This window comes from Ursus americanus, chromosome 2, assembly GCF_024610735.1.
Source record: "Ursus americanus isolate L20-20 chromosome 2, mUrsAme1.1.p, whole genome shotgun sequence".
Lineage (NCBI taxonomy): Eukaryota > Metazoa > Chordata > Mammalia > Carnivora > Ursidae > Ursus > Ursus americanus.
The window spans coordinates 104,232,959-104,250,562 of NC_142128.1; the positions used below are offsets into that span (position 1 = coordinate 104,232,959).

General features: G+C 52.8%; 2 protein-coding genes across 8 annotated transcripts in view; one reads left to right on the top strand and one right to left on the bottom strand.

Annotated features, from left to right (window-relative positions):
* Positions 1-4,119, top strand: part of AKT3 (AKT serine/threonine kinase 3) — a 302,152-nt gene extending 298,033 nt beyond the window's left edge. For all 5 annotated transcript variants that reach the window (XM_087859652.1, XM_087859651.1, XM_045796129.2 and 2 more), the window contains one exon: positions 531-4,119. In XM_087859652.1, coding sequence (XP_087715778.1) covers positions 531-616 — 86 coding nt within the window. In that variant the 3' untranslated portion in view covers positions 617-4,119. The remainder of the gene's footprint in view (positions 1-530) is intronic.
* Positions 4,120-5,744: 1,625 nt separating this feature from the next.
* The window catches only part of SDCCAG8 (SHH signaling and ciliogenesis regulator SDCCAG8), a 226,102-nt gene continuing 214,242 nt past the window's right edge, over positions 5,745-17,604 (bottom strand). For all 3 annotated transcript variants that reach the window (XM_045796100.2, XM_045796075.2, XM_045796092.2), the window contains 2 exons: positions 14,880-15,006; positions 5,745-6,095 (listed from right to left, as the gene is read on the bottom strand). In XM_045796100.2, coding sequence (XP_045652056.2) covers positions 6,066-6,095; positions 14,880-15,006 — 157 coding nt within the window. In that variant the 3' untranslated portion in view covers positions 5,745-6,065. The remainder of the gene's footprint in view (positions 6,096-14,879; positions 15,007-17,604) is intronic.

The window sequence follows — 17,604 nt, forward strand, 5'->3', positions numbered from 1 at the left end:
AAGGTGCATCTTAGGGAAACTGGAAACGGTGACCGAAGAGTAACTAACGTAAACAATGTCAAATCCAGGCCTCGTATGAAGCTTGATTTCACAGTCACACCTAAAGAGCCAAGAAGAAAAATAAACGCATTTGAAGGTGTTGGTACTGGATTCCAGACACTTCTGGTGCCTTAGGCCTGACTGCCCGCTGCAGTTTCGACAGGCGTAGTTTCGTGAAGTTGGAGGTTACTAAAGATCGTTCACTCCTTCTTATTTAAAAAAAAATCTGGTTTTCTTCACAGTGTGTTGGGTCTTAATATATTCATGGCTTGAAGGAGACGTGAGGGTGTTATTTCTTCACAGGTCATGCGTGTGAAAGGGAGATCATTTGGGGAGTTAGCGTCGTTACGCTGTGTTGTGTTGTTGGCCACAAGTGTCTTGGAGCTTGTTGTCGCAGTTGACCTTCCCTGTGCTAGATGTTAGAACCACGTAGACCAGAGATTCGTGGCAAACAGTAACCGTGATGTTAAGTGGCCGCTTTGTGCCCGCAGATGACGAGGACGGCATGGACTGCGTGGACAACGAGCGGCGGCCACACTTCCCTCAGTTCTCCTACTCCGCCAGCGGCCGCGAGTAAGGCCCCCGTCCTGCTCCTTCACTGTCATCCCAGATTTCCTCCTCAAGACGATTCCCGGACATCACACCAGTCATAGCTCTTACAAAGCAGGAGCGCCTTCAGACACCCAGCCCACTCTCACCCCCACGAGAACACACATGGACGCAAACACACTTGTTTGTTTTTGCATGAAATTGTATCTCCGTCTACGGTCTCATGCTGCTGCTGCTACTGTCTTACTATTCTAGCAACTTTAAGAGGTAATTTTACAATCTTTGGGAGTCATGAGCCCACCATTGTTCATTTGTGCACCAGTTGTCATCTTTTGATCTTTTAGTTTTTGTTTTTCCCTAACAGTGAAGGCTAAATGAGATACACTGATTCTAGGTACATTTTTTAACTTTCTAGAAGATACATCGAAAACTAATTAGACTAAGAAGATGTAGTTTGTAATTCAGAACAAGCAATTGTGGCAGGGTGGTGACGTGCATATGCAGAATTGTAGGAGGGCGTGAGAGATCAGTGCGCACGGTGGGGTTGTGCACTCAGACCTGGCCGGGATCCGTAGGGAAGCATCTGAGAGAAGGACCCAACGACCATTGAGACAGAGCGCTAGACGCACACGTAGTCCCTGTCGGACACCGCGGAGGAAGCCCCCTGTTCCGCCCGGACGTCCGGATTTCACGGGCGGGCATTGGCAGGACGGACACTGTTCTTCTGGGAAGGGGGCATATGCACGGCAGAGGCAAGGTCGCTCATGGGCTCGATGACATGATTTGCACCAGAGAGCAGTTTTTGTTTTTTTTCCCTGTGCTTGGAACCCTTTTTCCCTTCTTGATCTTTATCACCTCTGATGGCTGAAGAATGTAGACAGGTGTAATGATCCTGCTTTTCACCAAAATTTGTACACCAAGGTGAACAGGTGTTTGCCTTACTTAAGTTTTGACTTTCGGTTCTACGTGAATGAGCTTTTTCTCGGATGTTAAAACTTTGAATGTCCTTCTATGATTTTGTTTATATTGCAGTAGTATTTATTTCTTAGTGAAGAGAATTGTGTGTCATGTTAGCAAATGCAGCTCCAACTTACACGAACTAGACTCACTGCAGTTTATTTTGACCCACGTGCAAGGAATGTACACGCCAATGAGGATCGTGCACTTTTTCTCCTTTGTAACAAAATTCGATGAGGCTCTGAAATTGTACATATTGGTTAGAATTGGGCTTTGGGAGAAGAGATGCTGGCACTGAACCCCTTGGTGCTCAAAGTGAGAAAATCCCCAGCTCTCCGTGCCGAGGGGTTAAGGAGACGGAAGGATGTTGCTGTTGACCGTTTGAGAACAGAAGCGCTCTGACGGCCCGGTGACGTCTCGCCGTGAAGGAACCGCGACCAGCGTGACCGTGACAAATGCACCGTACTTGGCAAAATGCACACATCTTGAGTATTCATAAAGTAGGCAGTAAGGGGTAAGAACCCGGTGTGTTTATTCCGATCATGGTACATTTATCACTGAATTAAGCCATCAGGGAGAAAACAAAACAACACACACAAAAAGAACACCTCCAACTTTTCTTTTTCTGTATATACTCATGTCCCCAAATTCCAACATTTCTCATTGAAAGGGGACGTGTATGCAAACCTCATCTTTCTCCTTCATTAATGATGATCTTCAGATTAAACCCTTTGGTGCTAGGAGCTGACATTTTCCAAAGCAGCCTATGAAGTCCAGGGGCTGGGGGTCCTTGCCGCGGCCGCGGGAGGCTGGCCGGCCCTGTGGAGCGATCGTGGAGATGTCTCTAGTCACACGTTCTGACAGCTCCCCGTGGAACACTGCGGCATGACGTGGTATGACGACTCAGATGCGTTGTGTGGACGAGCAAGTGACTTTCTAAGTAGGATGAATCATATTCATACGCAGATGTCTTAGCCTCGTGGCGCTGGAAGTGTGGATCTGTAGAGGAGACACCACTGCTGGCGGTGGGCGGGCCACTGGGACTGACGGGGGTCAAAGGGCATTTTACTAAGGCAGCTAAGACATATTCAGACATAGGTTTTATCCTAATTTTTCATATTCCTACCTGAGTGAAGTTCATCCTTAGCATTGAGTAGGAAGTTACAGGAAATGGTAGTTCATTCTTACTTACACATGTCGCTTCACTTTTTCTCCCCCCTTGGAATTCTGTTGAGTGTTTCACTTTGACCAGAACGTAGACTAGAAGGTATGTCCTGTAAGTTGTTTCCACCCATTTTATCCAAGAGGAGCAGGTAGAGGCAGAGAAGGTGGCTGAGGCTGGCTGATGTTCGTGCGGAGCGGCCGTCCCTCTTGAGGGCGACCCCGTACACTAAGCACTTCGATAGCTCCCCCCCCAAACCTTAAGGTGGTTTCCCGTGACCTTGGTCAAGGACACTTCCTGAAGATGAGTGACCGCGCTGACAGTGCCCTGGGCCGGCCACTCCTCACAGCTGGCTCACGGTCCCCAGCCCGCGTGCAGGGCTCACTCACGCTGGGCCTTGAGATGTGCTGAGGACCCACGGGGCATTTCCTTGGCTTCCCTGTCCAGCCTCCCTTGCTCTCACTCCCAGGTGTCCATCAGCTGGCACGGAGGAACGACGGGAAAACAGATGTGTGCGTGTGCGTGCGTGTGTGTGTGTGTGTGTGTGTGTGTATGTGTAGAGGGAGGGTTCCGCACCTGCCCTTGGGGTTGCCCGTGGCCGCGGTGAGGGCTGCTGGCAGAAGGCGAGGCCCGAACACGGCATCACTCCATCAGAACGCGGGTCAGACGCTGCGGACTCCATCCCACACTAACTTCCGTGAAGTCTGCCCTCTTGTCTTAATGCAGCCATCTGGGAGGAAATTGGCCATTTCTGCTTGGATTTTTTGGCAGGTTGCTCACAGCTTTGCTTCCTACACTAATTACATAGCATTATTCCAGTATTGTTTTCCATTTCCCGTACCTGATTTCCGGCTTCTTAAAGCTGACTGTTCTTGCAGGGGCCCCTTGCTTTTCCTAGCGGACAAAAGTAAGGGCCTTCCTTACTAACTGCAGGGTCTCTGTATTACACCTCGACGTACACACTTTGCTGCTACTGTTCGTACTGTCTACAGTAGAATTTCCTTATCTTGCTCCTGGTAGTGCATTACAGGCAAGCATGAAATGTAAAGTATTTATTTAAATAAAAAGAAAACCTCTAAATTGGTAATTGAATTACCTCCCTGTAGCTTTATAGTTTGTGACATTTCTTGACCTTGCTAGTTCTTTCATTAGATCCGCGCAAGATCTAGTCATCTGGTTAAGGATTTTAAGCAGACGCAACTATGAACCCAAGAAAAACTGTATTACTATTACTGTCGGTCATACTAAAACTGTTCATTTCCTTAAGTATATGACCCACAAGGATGTGAAATAACTACAAGAAACTGTTTTGTACACTGTACATCCTTAGTATTTTTACACGTATATGATAGGGATGCACATTATTTTCCTTCGTACGGACGGCTTAAATAAAGCACTATGTCAATCTGCTACTTCTCTGTTTGTTGTTGTTGGACGTGGTTCTGCAGTCTCAGAAAATCAAATATTATTCTTTTTTGGAAAAAAAAAGATTTTTAATAGCTCCAGCTGGCATTAACCTACCCTATATAAAATGTGAGAGGAGAATAACGTCCGTCTCTTGTAGCCCCAAACACACACAGGACTGCTTTGTTATTACTTCAGTAAAATGGCAATAGTGCAGTTGTGCAAACTTGGACGAGGGGCCGCTTCTGAAGGGGGGGTGCCGACCCCTCAGCGCTGGGTCTCAGGTGCATCTCCCGTGAAGTCAGGGATGGAGGAAGGGGGCTCCCTGGAGATGTGTTAGGGACCTAAGAAGCTTAACACCGGATGGTTTGGGCCCAGAACTCCTCAGGAGTGTTGTTCCTCAGTGACGTCTTCCTGGTAACCTTACACGTGTTGCTCTGCATACTTCCTTTCTTAGAATGGACGTTGGCAAATTAACAAACTTAGTCGTGGGTGAGAGATGGGTAGGGTGGTTGTACTTCAGTCTGATTTATCTAGACTTATTTCGGATGGGGCCTTTTTCTGATTTTACCTCATAAACCTACTATTGTACAAACTTGGCTTTGCTCCTGTGACTAAGCTGAGTAGAGGAATGGCTTTGGGACCAGAGTTAGGCGTGCACGTGTGTGTCACACAGCCAGATCTGAGGGCATTCTTGCGTGTGCTCTTCTCTCAAAACCACTGGGATGGACAGATCCAGGAGGCTAAAATCAAGTGACCTCTACAATTCTTTAAGGGTGCTATTTGTAGAATATTGTGTAATTTACTTACTGTAGTCCTCAAACAGAATTAGGGACAATTAACATATCTTAGGTGACAACCTTGATGTCTAGCACATTGGATTAAATCAAAAACTGAATCCAGATAGAAGTTCTACTCTTTCAGGCTTGAACCTTTTCCATGCTCAAGAGACTTTCGAAAGCTCTTTGCGTGTGTATCATCCCACCGCCTCCGAAGCCTAATCCCCATCCATCCCGAGAGGCCACAGGGGGCCGGTGAGGGCGAGGGTTCGGGAACGCTAGCCAGGAGAAGGGCCTTAGGTCAGGGCCTCCTCCCGCCCACCCGCAGTCTTGCCTTTAGCACTTCATTGTCCTCCTCAAAGACAACACGACACTTCAGTGCCCGGTTTTTATTACTTTCAAGCATCTGAGGGCTTAACCGTGTATAGTAGAAATACTCTCTTAAACTAAAATAACGATCTGTGTACAGATACCCGAAAGACCTCGAAGTCAACTTTGTAATTCCATGAAGTACATTCGTAGGCTCCTCTCAAATACCGCACATTCGAGAAGAAACCTGACACCACTAAGCCAAAGACGCTTTCTTGTCGTTTTCCTTGTGAACAGAGTGGACAGGATAATAGTGCTTCCTGGTGTCTCCCGACTGTGCACAGAGTAGCAGGATGACGAGTGATGGAGTCTTACGAGATGTTGACTAAAGCATCAGAAGTTGAAGGGTGCTCTCTAGCTCACGAGGGAAGGAACCGTGAACGGCGGGAGAAAGTCTGGTCCTTAGTACCCTCTGGCCTAGTTAAAATATGTGCCTTTTTGGTGTGTTTCGTTCATCACTACAAGGTAAAAAGGAAACATTACAATTCAGGTCTTTAAAAAGTTCATTTATTGAAAGTCATGTGTGTAACAGCATACAAATGAGCAGATCTAGAAACATTGTCACTTCAAGCCATTTCTGGAAACCCAGCAGGAGGGCTCCTCGTCCGGTGCCAGAGCTGAGCTGCAGCCCGCCCGCACACAGGTGCCGCCGAGCATCGACGGGGTGCCCAGCGTGCAGCCCGCGGCTGCCCCAGGCACCGGCCGCTGTTCCGGAAGGTGGTGGCACGCTGTGGCATCTCACGAACAAACCAGATGAATGTAAATATCTCTTTGTAAACCATTTATTTCATTCTGTTTCGTCCAGGTCAGCAATCAGATTGTCGCATGCTGGATAACTGGAAAAAATGATAATAAAAAGTAAGTTTAAATAGATCTTGTTCTTCCCTGTGATTTGTCTGCTCGCTGGCTGAGGTGCCCCTTCTACATTTACAGAGAAAAACCACTCTTCTGCTAAAAATGCAGACTGTATGTAGTCAGACGCATGAAAAGCCGTTGTCAGACGGGAACGTGAGGTGAACGACTTTAAGGCTTTAACTCTGAAAACCACCTGTACCCCAGATGTGAGTCTGTCTCTTGGGGAAGGGCGGCTGATGGCAGGGCGTGGCTACAGAGCCACCCCCTCCCTGTCTGGGGAAGGCGACCCCGATCCGCGCCAGGATCTCTTTCCTGAAAACCGCTCAGACATTACAGCTGGGGAAGCTCGAACAAAAACAGGATGCAGGCCAAGTGTCCCTGAGACATTCCAGTGAAATCAAAACGAGCTAAAACCTCCCAAGTTTTTAGCGGCAGACACTTTATTATAACATATATAAAGATATTTTTTTCACATGGAAACCACGTCCCACATGCTGGAAGAGGGAATTTGGTATATCTGACCTCTTGGCCTTAAACAGGAAAAAAGTTTTCAAAACCAGCTGCTGAAAACTGGGTTGAGGGGTCACAGGTTAGTGGAGTCCTGAGTACACCGCTGACAGCCCTGGCCCACGGGGCTGATCAGATTAGCTTAGCCCAGCAGGACGTGGGGCCAGAAACCACCGCAGACGGTTCCTCCAGTGTCCCTACCCAGGACCACGTGGGAAGATGAGTAAGACGCAGCCCTTGACCTCGAGGAGCAGGAGATCCCGAGGACGGTGGGCAGTCTGGGTGGGCTGGCTGGCAGGGAGACACGTGGGCCTTCACCCTCCCCAACACGCATTTCCTGAGCTAAAATCGGTGGGGGAGGGGGAGCTCCTATGAGAACCCGGCTTCAGCCACAATTACGTGAGGATTTCCAAGATAGGACAGTGAGTGAAAGATCAGAATTCACGCAAGAGAAATAGGAACATCAGTCTGTTGCCTCTTTTGAAAGATGCAAAAAGGGAATGTTTTGGTAGGCCTCTCGGTGTGTGACACTGATCTTGCATCTGCGGTGCGCAAGTCTGTAAGCAGAAGGGTCATTAGAATGTCACGTGTGCAGCCGCCGCGCTCGGAACACGCGGAGTAAGCGAGTGGGATGCGTGTCTCCCAGCACAAGGATAAGCATAAACCATGGCAGGCATATCGTAAAAGAAAGAGGTAACCAAACTTTGGGGGGGCAGACACACACCCCTGTGACGTGCGCAGAGTAACGGCGAAGACCTGCAGCAGAAAGAAAATGTGTTGCAGGAATTCTCTGAAAACCGAGCTTGGGGAACTGGCATCTCTCATTATAATGAGCTCACAGTGTCTGCGGGCTCCGGGCCCAGCTAGTAACTGATCAACCCCCGACCCGGCCCCTGGCAGCCCTCAGACCGCTCCCAGAACCTGCGACCTCCGGCCCCTGTGGGACCCCTCGGGAGCAGCGCAGATGTGAGGTCCCGGACGCGAGCAAACAGATGGGAGCCAGCCCGAATCTCTTCCTGGAGCAAATTCCCTGTCGCTGTCTCTTCGCTGGTTTGATATTTTATTTGGTTTTGATGCAGAGCCCATCCTGACTAGTATTACAGTCCCAGAAGTACCGTTCACGGGTCCGGCATCCCCAGTGCCTACGGCTGTTGGCCCCATCCTGGAAACACGTGACTGAATAATTCGCCCCTTGCGCACGTCACTGGTCTATACACGCAGCACCCCGTGTCACCCTCGGTTTGCTGGAGCTTTAGTAGAGAACATTTCTCAGTGCTCCCCCCATCCTGCCGCATGTCCAGAGACAGAGAAGCTTTAGTTACTGCCCAAATTTCACTCGTCTGCCATCACTTCCTAGGGCTGTCAGCCATCTTCCGGAAAGTTGGGTCCATCGTCCACACCACAGTGATCGTGGTCTGGCTGGGGGGGGGGGGGGGGAGGTGAGGACGCGCGTGCCAGTGGGACATTAGCTGGTGAACTGGGGCTGGAGCCCTCGGCCACCACCTCCCCGTCCTCTGCCTTCCAGCCTGTCACCAAGGCCCCTTGCTGCAGCCCGCCTGGGTGGTGTGGCCACATCTGCCGTGGTCTGTGGCTGCCCTCCAGAAGAGGGGGGGCCGACGGGACACCCTGGCAGCTGCTCTTCTGAAATACTGCCCACAGATGACAGAAATGCCCCCCATCTACACGCCTGCTGCTGCGACCCCATTTTCTTTGTTCTCATTTTAAATCCTAATAGAGCCTTCTCTCCACAAACCCTGACTTTTGTGTTCATCTCTGAAGTTTGACTTGAAATTCAGAGTTTAAAAAATGAGTCTCTCTGGGTGACCTGAATTGTTCCCCAGGCAACCATGCTGTGGGGTCCAGCAGAGCTTTTTCTGCCCCTTTGTTCCCAAGCCCCTGCCCCCCTCACCCCTACCCCGGGGAATGCCCGGCCCGCCTCGCCCCTGCTCACAGACCGTGCATGCTCAGCCTCAGCCTGACCCTTGTTTCCATCCGCAGACCTCCACCCAGCCTCTCACTGGTCTCCCCAAATGCAACAGCCCCACCCGCCTGGCTCATTTGCACATTTTCTGTCTCTGTGTGGCCAGGTCAAAAAATGGCCCCGTTCCTTGTGCCCCTGGCAAGAAAGCATCTGTTTTTAACCAGAGAGAAGAGTCCTGCCCCCCTCCCCCCAGCTGGGGCATTTTCAAGCTTGTCCTGAGTGAACAGAGCTCCAGAGAAGCCACAGTAGCTACTGCTTGGGGAGCCAGAGCCGGTGGCAGGCCCACCCTGGGGAGAGGCCGGTGGACGCCCACCCGTCCACGCAGCCCACGGCCCAGGGACTGAACACCTTCTTGAGAAGTTCAGTTCACTTCAGCTCTGGGCCTTCTTTCTCCTACCTGTACAGAAAGGCCACTGAATGATTTATCCAGAGGCCCCTTCGCACCTGCCAACCTGGCCGGCTTTACAGTCACCAGTGCCAGAGTTGGGGTCCCGCGGGGGCTCCCTCTTAAAGGGAAGCTGGTTCTCTTTCTAAGGGTTTTTGTTTGGTTTTGGTTTTGGTTTTGGCCGGGACCCGAGTGGTAGAAAGGTGAACCACCTCCCGGCTGAGATCTGAGCCCCGGCCGCATGACCTTGAAGCCCAGGCACTCTCGTGCTCTTCTGACCGGCTCAGTGAGGGCGCGTGAACCACCAAGCGCGATCCTCATGGCGGGGAGCAGGCGTCAGATGGAAGGCTGGCCGGCACACACGGGCCACGTGGACTCCGGGTGCTCTCCAGTTTGCTTGGGGGAAGGTGACCTCACCCGTTCTCTTCAGAACTTCGTGGAACGTGGCCTTTGGGGGGGACCGCAATGTGGCAGAAGCTGCAGGGCACACAGCAGGCTGTCTCCAGGTCAGCAGAGCCCCACCTCGTGCCCAGGAAAGTGGCCCACACGCTCATTGACCTTCCCGGGAATCCGGCTCTTGGCGGGTGCAAAGTGGGCCCAGCGCTGGTTCACGGCAATGTCACCGGCACACCCTGCGGTCCCTTCTCCCCTTGAGCTCCCCTGCCGGACCTCTGACGACCACAGGTCTGTGCAGAGGTCAAAGCCCTGGGTACCCTAGACCACGGGGACCTTGGGCCCGGCTCCCTGCCTCTGGACTCCCAAAGCCAGAAGAGTCCGTAGAAGCCAGAGAAAGGAAAAGGCAGAGGCAGGAAAGCCTTCCTTGCAGAACAAAGGCGGGGCCGATGCTTCCTTGGCTTTCTAGAAAACAGCAGCTGGAGCCGGACTTGGGACCCACGGCACGGGGGGAGGCGTGGAGCCCTGGGCGCACACGGCGGGGTCAGAGTGCCGGGGCGCCCGGGTTCTGGCAGCTCCCGTGCCCGCTCTGCCCGCGAGCTCTGCCTACACTGGGGTCCCACACCTCGTGCGATCCGACCTTGTTGTCTTCCAGCTTTCTGGAATCCCGCAAGTCCCGCGAACTTCCTCTGCACATGGGCAGGTGTCTGTGTTTTATAGGGACCATGTTTCCATGGTAAATAGATTTTTAAGAATTCCCAAAGGACAGACAGTGTCACCAACAGCAGAGAGAGGAGCCTCTGGCTGCCTCATGTTTGAAAGCGTTAAGAATAAAGACAACACTGACATTTGGGGTTGTAATGTGACGGAATCACAGTCTTTTAAAGGCAAGAACCACTTCTCCACACTCCATGCAATATTCAGTGTTTTGTTCACTTGTCTAATTGGATTAAAATATTTAGCTCCCTTTAAAATCTTGATTGTGAATTTATATTGCAAAATGTAATGTCTGACTCAGGAAGCAATGACTGGAGCAAGTGTGTCTGAAGCAACAGAAAATCCGATTTATTTTTCTTCCATGAGTCTCGTTCTGAAATTATTCGCTCTTGGACAAAGTGAACTGTTAAACGGAAGAGCAAGTTTGGCTTCAATGAAACCGTATGTGCTTTTCAATATTAATTACACACAGGGCCTTCCATGAAAAAAAGGAAAAAGAAACCCACAAAAGTTCAACTGTGCTATTTGAGTTGCTTGGGGAAGTTTCTCTGAGGGTCGCGAGACCCTCATGTTAGAAACGCAGCACCAGGGGTCTCGTGTCACTCTTTAAAAACACTCCGGCAGCAGGGAGTTAATGACATTTTAGCTGCATATGTTCAAGTGTATTTAAAAAAATATGCAAGTCACTTTGGTTGACAGTGTCTTGTACACAGTTTTGAAAGAATCAGGGCAAACTTTAACAGAGTCAGTTTTTATTTGAAAAATATTTTCTGGGAATGTATCAGTGTTTATTTTTGAGACTGACAATTCGGGTGAAAATCAGGATAAAAACAAAAAAACAACAATTTGGTTGAAATCAAATTGTTTGTTTTCATCTATTTAGAATTCTTTCCAAAAAGTCTTGGTTCAGGAGGAGGCTTTCTAATTTATTTTATTCAGTGTATCTGCTGTTCTATTCAGGCACCATCTGTCCTGCAGGTAGCTAACTTCGGGGACGCGCCCACGTGAGGTGGGCGAGGCCCCCAGGGCTCGGGAAGGACCCCCGCAGACCTGCGTACACCTCCGGGTCCCGTCCGGGCACCCCCTCCCCCCAGTGGGACCCTCCCTCCAGCGGCCATTTCTACCCCTGCCCCTGGCTTCAGTCACAAATGGGCCCTGCCTCCCCTCCTCCCCACGCCTGGTGCTTCGCTCACGTCCGCTCTTGCCTGGCTCCTTTGATGTAATGAGATGATGTCCATGATGCTGAATATACTCACATGTGGCTGCTGGATCCAAGCACAAGTTTGAATCAAACTAGAAAGTTCACTGCCAAGAAGGCTCAAAAGTCACAGGGCCAACTGACGAATCACTGATAAGTCAGTCTCAGGAGCCGCTTCCTGACCGTAGAGACGCTTCGTCTGCAGGGACTGGAAGGGAGCCCCTCCCCAGACTGAGCACTGAGCACGGAGCCCCAGGGCCCGTGGGGAAGGCGGCTACAGAAAACGCAAACCTGAACCCCGACGTGTTGCCCAGTGAGGAGGACCTGCACGAACTCTCGGGGTACGAAGCCAGCCTCTAAACGGGCAACTTCGTTCTTTCCCGGGGCTCAGCCGCCACTCTCCCTGGGACTGATTTCCTCAGCTGGCGCCCCCTCCCTGGCCAGATGTTAGAGACCCAGCCAGAGTCTCTGTCCCCCAAGAAGAGGCGACAGGGCCGGTGCCCAGGCAGGGCCTTGAGGCCGTGTCTGCAGCCAGGCGGCGTGGGGGTCTTCGGGGCTCCTTTCTCCACAACGACCAGCACAGCCCATTAGGACATTTTAAAGGCCTTTTCCTAGAAGTCCACACCCGCTGCGCGAGGCAGCAGAGTAACAAAGCCACTGCTTTTAGTCGCACGAAGAACAAGGCAGACGAGAAGCCCTGAGCCGGGGCCGCTCGGCCGGCCCCCCGGCCTGCACGCCAGCGGCACTGCCGGGAAGCGGGGATTCTCACGGTTAAACCGGCACCGCGGCCTGCTTACGACTACGACCGGCTCGCTTGGCCAGACGTGTTGTGCGGGTTTCAGAACGAGCGCAGAAACGATTGAGGATAAGAAAGCCTTCTGAACGGAAGGCGCTGTTTCCTGTCAGAGGCCACAGGCCGACCCGAGGCCTGTCCTCTGCTCCAGGGCCCAGGGCTTGGGACCTGGGAGCAAACCCGAGGCCTGGGACTCGGCCTCGGAGCAGCGGCCCCGGCCAGGAACTCCCCACTCCCTGTTGGGCATCAGGTGGACAGAAAGTTTGAGAGTTTGACACACGCAATTAAGTCCCGATGCTTAATCCGTCCAGGCTGAGAAAATGGAAGCCTTTAGCCGAACGTTTCATCCCTAAGCGAGAGATGAACCAGTGTCTCTCCAGGAAAACGGAGCAGGGTCAGTCACTCGGGAGCTCACAGCAGGCAGCGTCCTCCCATATCCCTGCTGGGGGCACACGGTGGCCTTGTTCACTTCAAGGGCTGGAAGCTAAACTCACAATTCCAGTTTATTCCATGGCCAAAATAGGTCTAACACCACACTTGGGTAGAAAGAGCAGGCCTTCGGTTTAGATATGCCACAGAGAGCTCACAAAACTGGATCCCTGCCTCTTCTTTGAACAGTATTTGCTACTGAAAGCCAACAGTCCCTCTATGAAATGTCTTTTGTCGTGTTCATATTAAAATAACTCCAAATGTACTATTTGAATCTGAAAGATTCCTTTAGAGGTAAGCCAGATGGGCTGGTGTCAGATAACTCAGGATGGTCAAACCATCTCTGTGGCTTCAGGCAAGAGAAGAAAGACCTGCTCGCTTTTCTGAGGATTTTTTGAGGTTTTGGGTTTTGGTTTTTTTTAATGCATTTTATGAAAATTTTGCAATCCATTTGGCAATTACCAGGTTTTTAAAGCCCTGGAAGAGGTTTCTAAGCACTGATGGTCCATGTTAACATCTGAGTGGCTGTGAGGTACACAGATGGGGGGTTAGCAGGGAAACCCTACAGGATAACGATCCGGTCCAGAATCGACAGGAAACTACCGTGTGCTCAGAGCTCTACAGAAGACTCCCTACAAGTCTTATTCTTTTTTTTTTTTTTTTTTTTAGATTTTATTTATTTGACAGAGAGAGACAGCCAGCGAGAGAGGGAACACAAGCAGGGGGAGTGGGAGAGGAAGAAGCAGGCTCATAGTGGAGGAGCCTGACGTGGGGCTCGATCCCACAACGCTGGGATCATGCCCTGAGCCGAAGGCAGACGCCTAACGACTGTGCCACCCAGGTGCCCCTACTAGTCTTATTCTTAAATGGTTCTTGGCTCCTAGAGCCAAAAATTCGCTCATGCTAGGAGCCCCTGTCCCTCCACCATGTGCGACAGGAGCCTAGTCACCCGCCTGGAGAGCTGGTGGCCCCAGCCCTTGGCTGGCTCCACCCACGGCCTCCTACAGGACCGGCCCAGACAGTTAGGTTGTGGCCCATGTTGGGCCTGAGCTCTTCAGAGCCTGCGAACACTTCAGAAGTGCTCAAAGCTCCGTCTCCCTCAAAATTACTCAACCATCTTGTTAAAATGCCGATTCCTGGCGTGTGTGAACAGAATCCGTGTTCTCACGGTTACCTGTTTCTGCAAGCTTCCCGGATGACCACGGTGCGTGGTGTGAGAGGGTCAGTGGCACCAGGGGCATGGTGTGCAGGCGGGTCCCCAGCACCTGGCCCTGGGGTATTCTCTTACTCTACCTGGAAAACTGAGTGGGACTGTGCGAGGGCTTCAGTGCACTGAGTGGGAAAATTCCCTCAGAGGACAGCAGCGCCCCGATACCCATTCGGCACATGTGGAAAGAAGAATGAGAGACAGTTTCCCACTCTTCTCCTTTCCAGAGGCATTCTTCCCATTAATCATGCCAAGCGCTTGCTGTGTGGGCACCTGGGGGCCATCCCAGTACGAGATCCGAAGACAAGGCGGAGACCGTGGCCAGCCCGTGGACCACTCATTACCCTAACAAATCGCCTGATGGGGCAGAAAGTACAGCTTCTCTGACGGGAAGAGAAGCCATTTAGGGGAAGAAAGTCTCACGCCATGCTGCAGACTCACCTGGATGTTCTCCTCCCTCCACGAGCCCTGGTGGCCCCAGATCCACACTCAACAGGAAAGGCCGGGGCTGGGGCATCAGAATCAGGGGCCGTCTGTGGTGTCCCTACCTGCCAGCTGTGCGGCTGTGGGAGCCCGGGTTTCCCTGTCTGCAAAGTGGCGACGAGAATCGATCTTGCAGGCTCGTTCAAGGGTGACGACAGTTAGCGCGCTGTCGGGACATCTGCTGGGCTCAACTATCCGGCAGCTGACTTTGGACAAGACTCCTGCCAGCCACTCACCGCGGCTCCCCCAGTCGGCAACACCTCTTTCCTCAACCGACTCAAACTGCACACAGCCCCAGGGGCGGTTCGGAGCCCACTTCCTGCAAAAAGCCTGCTCACCAAGACAGCCCTCTGCGTCCTTCCACGGGTCGCACCCCTCAGTGTGGCCCTGACGAGTCAACGGTTGTTCTCGTGCACAACCTCCAGCTCCCCAAAGAGGGCAGGCCCGTGGCCCACATGCCCATGTCCCCCACTGCTCCCGGACATAGTCTGCAGGGCCCCTGCCAGCTTACGAGCTGCCGGCTGTGACCACTGGGCATCTCCCCGGTCGCACGCAGCTCCGAGACAGGGAATGCGAGAAAGCCCCACTCGCAGAGCCTGCCGTGTTCTCTGGTGGGAGAACCGGCCCGGGGGACACCCCCACCCCCACCCCTGGGCTGGCTTTGCACGGTACCTGGGATCTCAGACGTCCCACCTCCTCCGACAGGCTCTGTCTCTCCAGCAGGAGCTGGCTCTGCTTGCTGAGGAGCTGCACCAGCTGCTGGGCTGTGGCCTGGCTGTGCTTGTCCAGCTGCTTGAGCCTACGGACAAATCCAGCACAGAGTTAGGGATGGGTCCTGAGACGCGGGGACAGCAAGCTGCAGAGAGCAAGGGGGACAGTGGCCAACTTCAGCCCTTCGATGTGTTCCACTGCTGTCTGTGTCCGAGGGAAGCCCTGGTTAGTGAACCAGGGGCTGTAAATCCAGGTGACCCTGAGGGGCGAGGCTTTGGCCAGCAGCGGACCCTTGGAACAAGCAGTGATTAAGCTGAATGGAATCGTATCAAATGTGAAAGGGACTCAGGAGCCATCTCCGGGAGCTGTCAATGAGGAAACACACACATAAGGTGGATAAGAAGAAAAACGGAAACCTTAAACTCACAGAGGTCGAGGACGAGGGGCCTAAATGCCTCCATTGTTCAGCCGGAAACGTCTCTGGCAGGCTGCAGCAGACAGCCCGCCCTGGCTGGGGAAGTGCGCGAGGGACAGCAGAAACACTGAACTAAGGGCTTTCCATTATTAATCACTCAGTCAATCATGAGCTCCGGCATCGCTGACCAGATGTCTTTAAAGATCCTAAATTTGTCATTCTGCTGATGGGCCCTCCTCTCCAGACTTGCTAATTCACTCAAACTATTATCCTCATTTGTCCACAGACGGCTTCCTACAGCACACGCACCCCTGGAAATGTAGGCTTTGGATTAAATTTAGAGTTGCACAACTACCCAGTACTGTTCTGGAAAGAAGTTGGCTGTGTCCCGCACCCTTCCTCATGCACCAAAAGCACCAATGGTGAAATTAACTTGTATTTTACAAGGAAAGGATTTTAAAAACTCAAGAGGCATTTCAAACTCCAGGCTGCACGTCCAACACTCACCGAGTCAGAGGCCACGATGTGATGTGCAGACGTCAGGCTGCCCTCGGGTTAAGTCTTCCTGCGGCTTGCCGAGCTTCTCGTGCGCTCCCAGCACAAAGAAGCATCGACAAGGGCAGAGACTCGGGCCTTGGGGTGGGTGGACTCCTTTCCTAACCTAACAGTAGGCAGCACCAGCAGACGGGTAGAGCTGCGTGCTGGGAAACCTAACGCCACTCCAGTGTTGCTCATGCTCTCCCAGGCTCTTGTGCCACCAGCAACCCTGTCCATTCCGAGACTGCACCGACCGCGGGCCTTCTCAACCTCGGGAGGATTCCGTGGGCAATCACTGCTCAAGCTTTCCCGAAGGCACACGTGATACCGCTCGGGTCCCCACCCGGGTCTCCTCCTCCTCACACACGGGGGGAAGAGCAAGGAAGGAGCCAGGGCAGGGCTTGGTTCTTCCCTCCTGTGTGTGTAGCTGTTCAGGGCCAGGGTCAGGTGCTCTGGCCCTGGCTGGCCTCCCAGTGGCCCGGATCAGGCTGGGGCAGAATCGAACAAACCATCTCCCATCCAAGTGTGAGCGCTTTCCTGCTTCGACACTGTATACAGGACAGTAATGCCCCCTTGCCCCCGTGACCCTGCCTCCGATCCTGGTGAAGCCAGGGCACTGCAGCTCTGGGAAGCCCCTCTGTCCCCAGAGCCACCCATCACACTGTCACATGAGGACAATTTCCCCTGAGAGCAGTCTCAAAACCACCCCACGGATGTCAGACTCCTGCACGGTCTCCTGGACAGACAGCAGCGGAGGGGCAAGCGCATCCCAGGGCGGCAGAACAGCCCAGCCAGGGGGCGCGGGCGGTGCGGGGCAGGGCACTCTGCGCGGGCTGACCCACCGACAGACGCAGGCAGGCACCACTCATTTGAGCAGCTACTCTGCTGCCCGGCATTGGAGTGGGTCCCCTAGAAGATGCGGCGTTGAGGAGAAGAGCCTTTTCCTTGAGAAGCAGACAACCTGCTGCTCGGACACCTGAATCAGGCGAGAAGCATCATCATTAGCAGTTGAGCTGTCTCAGCCCGTGGGTGGCTTTCCCCCTCCAATCGAGTCCCGGGTGTGGAGGCAGCCACAGGCGAAGCTAGCCAGGTAGGAGCCCACTGGCTTCGTGCTTGCTGGAAACAAACCTAACAGAAACATGCGATAAATCGATGACACCATTAAGGCTTAAAGGCAACAAGGCGCCAGGAGTGGCCCTTCTCCATGTGGTCCCTTGCCCTGTGCTTTGATCAAATGGGATAACAGTCCTCCGGACTGATGGCTTCAGTATGTGTTTCTGGGCTCCCGGAAACCTGATCCAGAGCTGTGGTCCGAGCCAAACCCTGCTATCTCAGTACAAAATGCCGGCCACGGGCTGGCCACACTGGCTTACAGCCAGAAATGGGGCCAGTTCCTGCCTAGACCCTCCTCCCTTGGAGCCTCGAAGACCTAGGCCAGGCTCTGTTGGCCGTTTTGCAAACGGTAGTCTTCAGATCCCTGCGGCGGTTACCTGAGAGCACCCAGGCCCCACCCGGAGTGGCTGAATCAAGTCCCGGGGTGTGGTCCCGCCAGCACCACCCAAGTGAGGAGGAAGGACCTCGGGAGGGCCGTGCCTTCCGCCCCCACCCCCCAACTTCACAGCCAGAGCCAACTTGAAAACCCCTGGCAGTCAATCTTGGGGTGCTTTTCTCCCTTTAAAAGACATGCTCCCTCCTTGTTTGAGATCAGCCTCTATTACGTCCCTCCACGTGCAG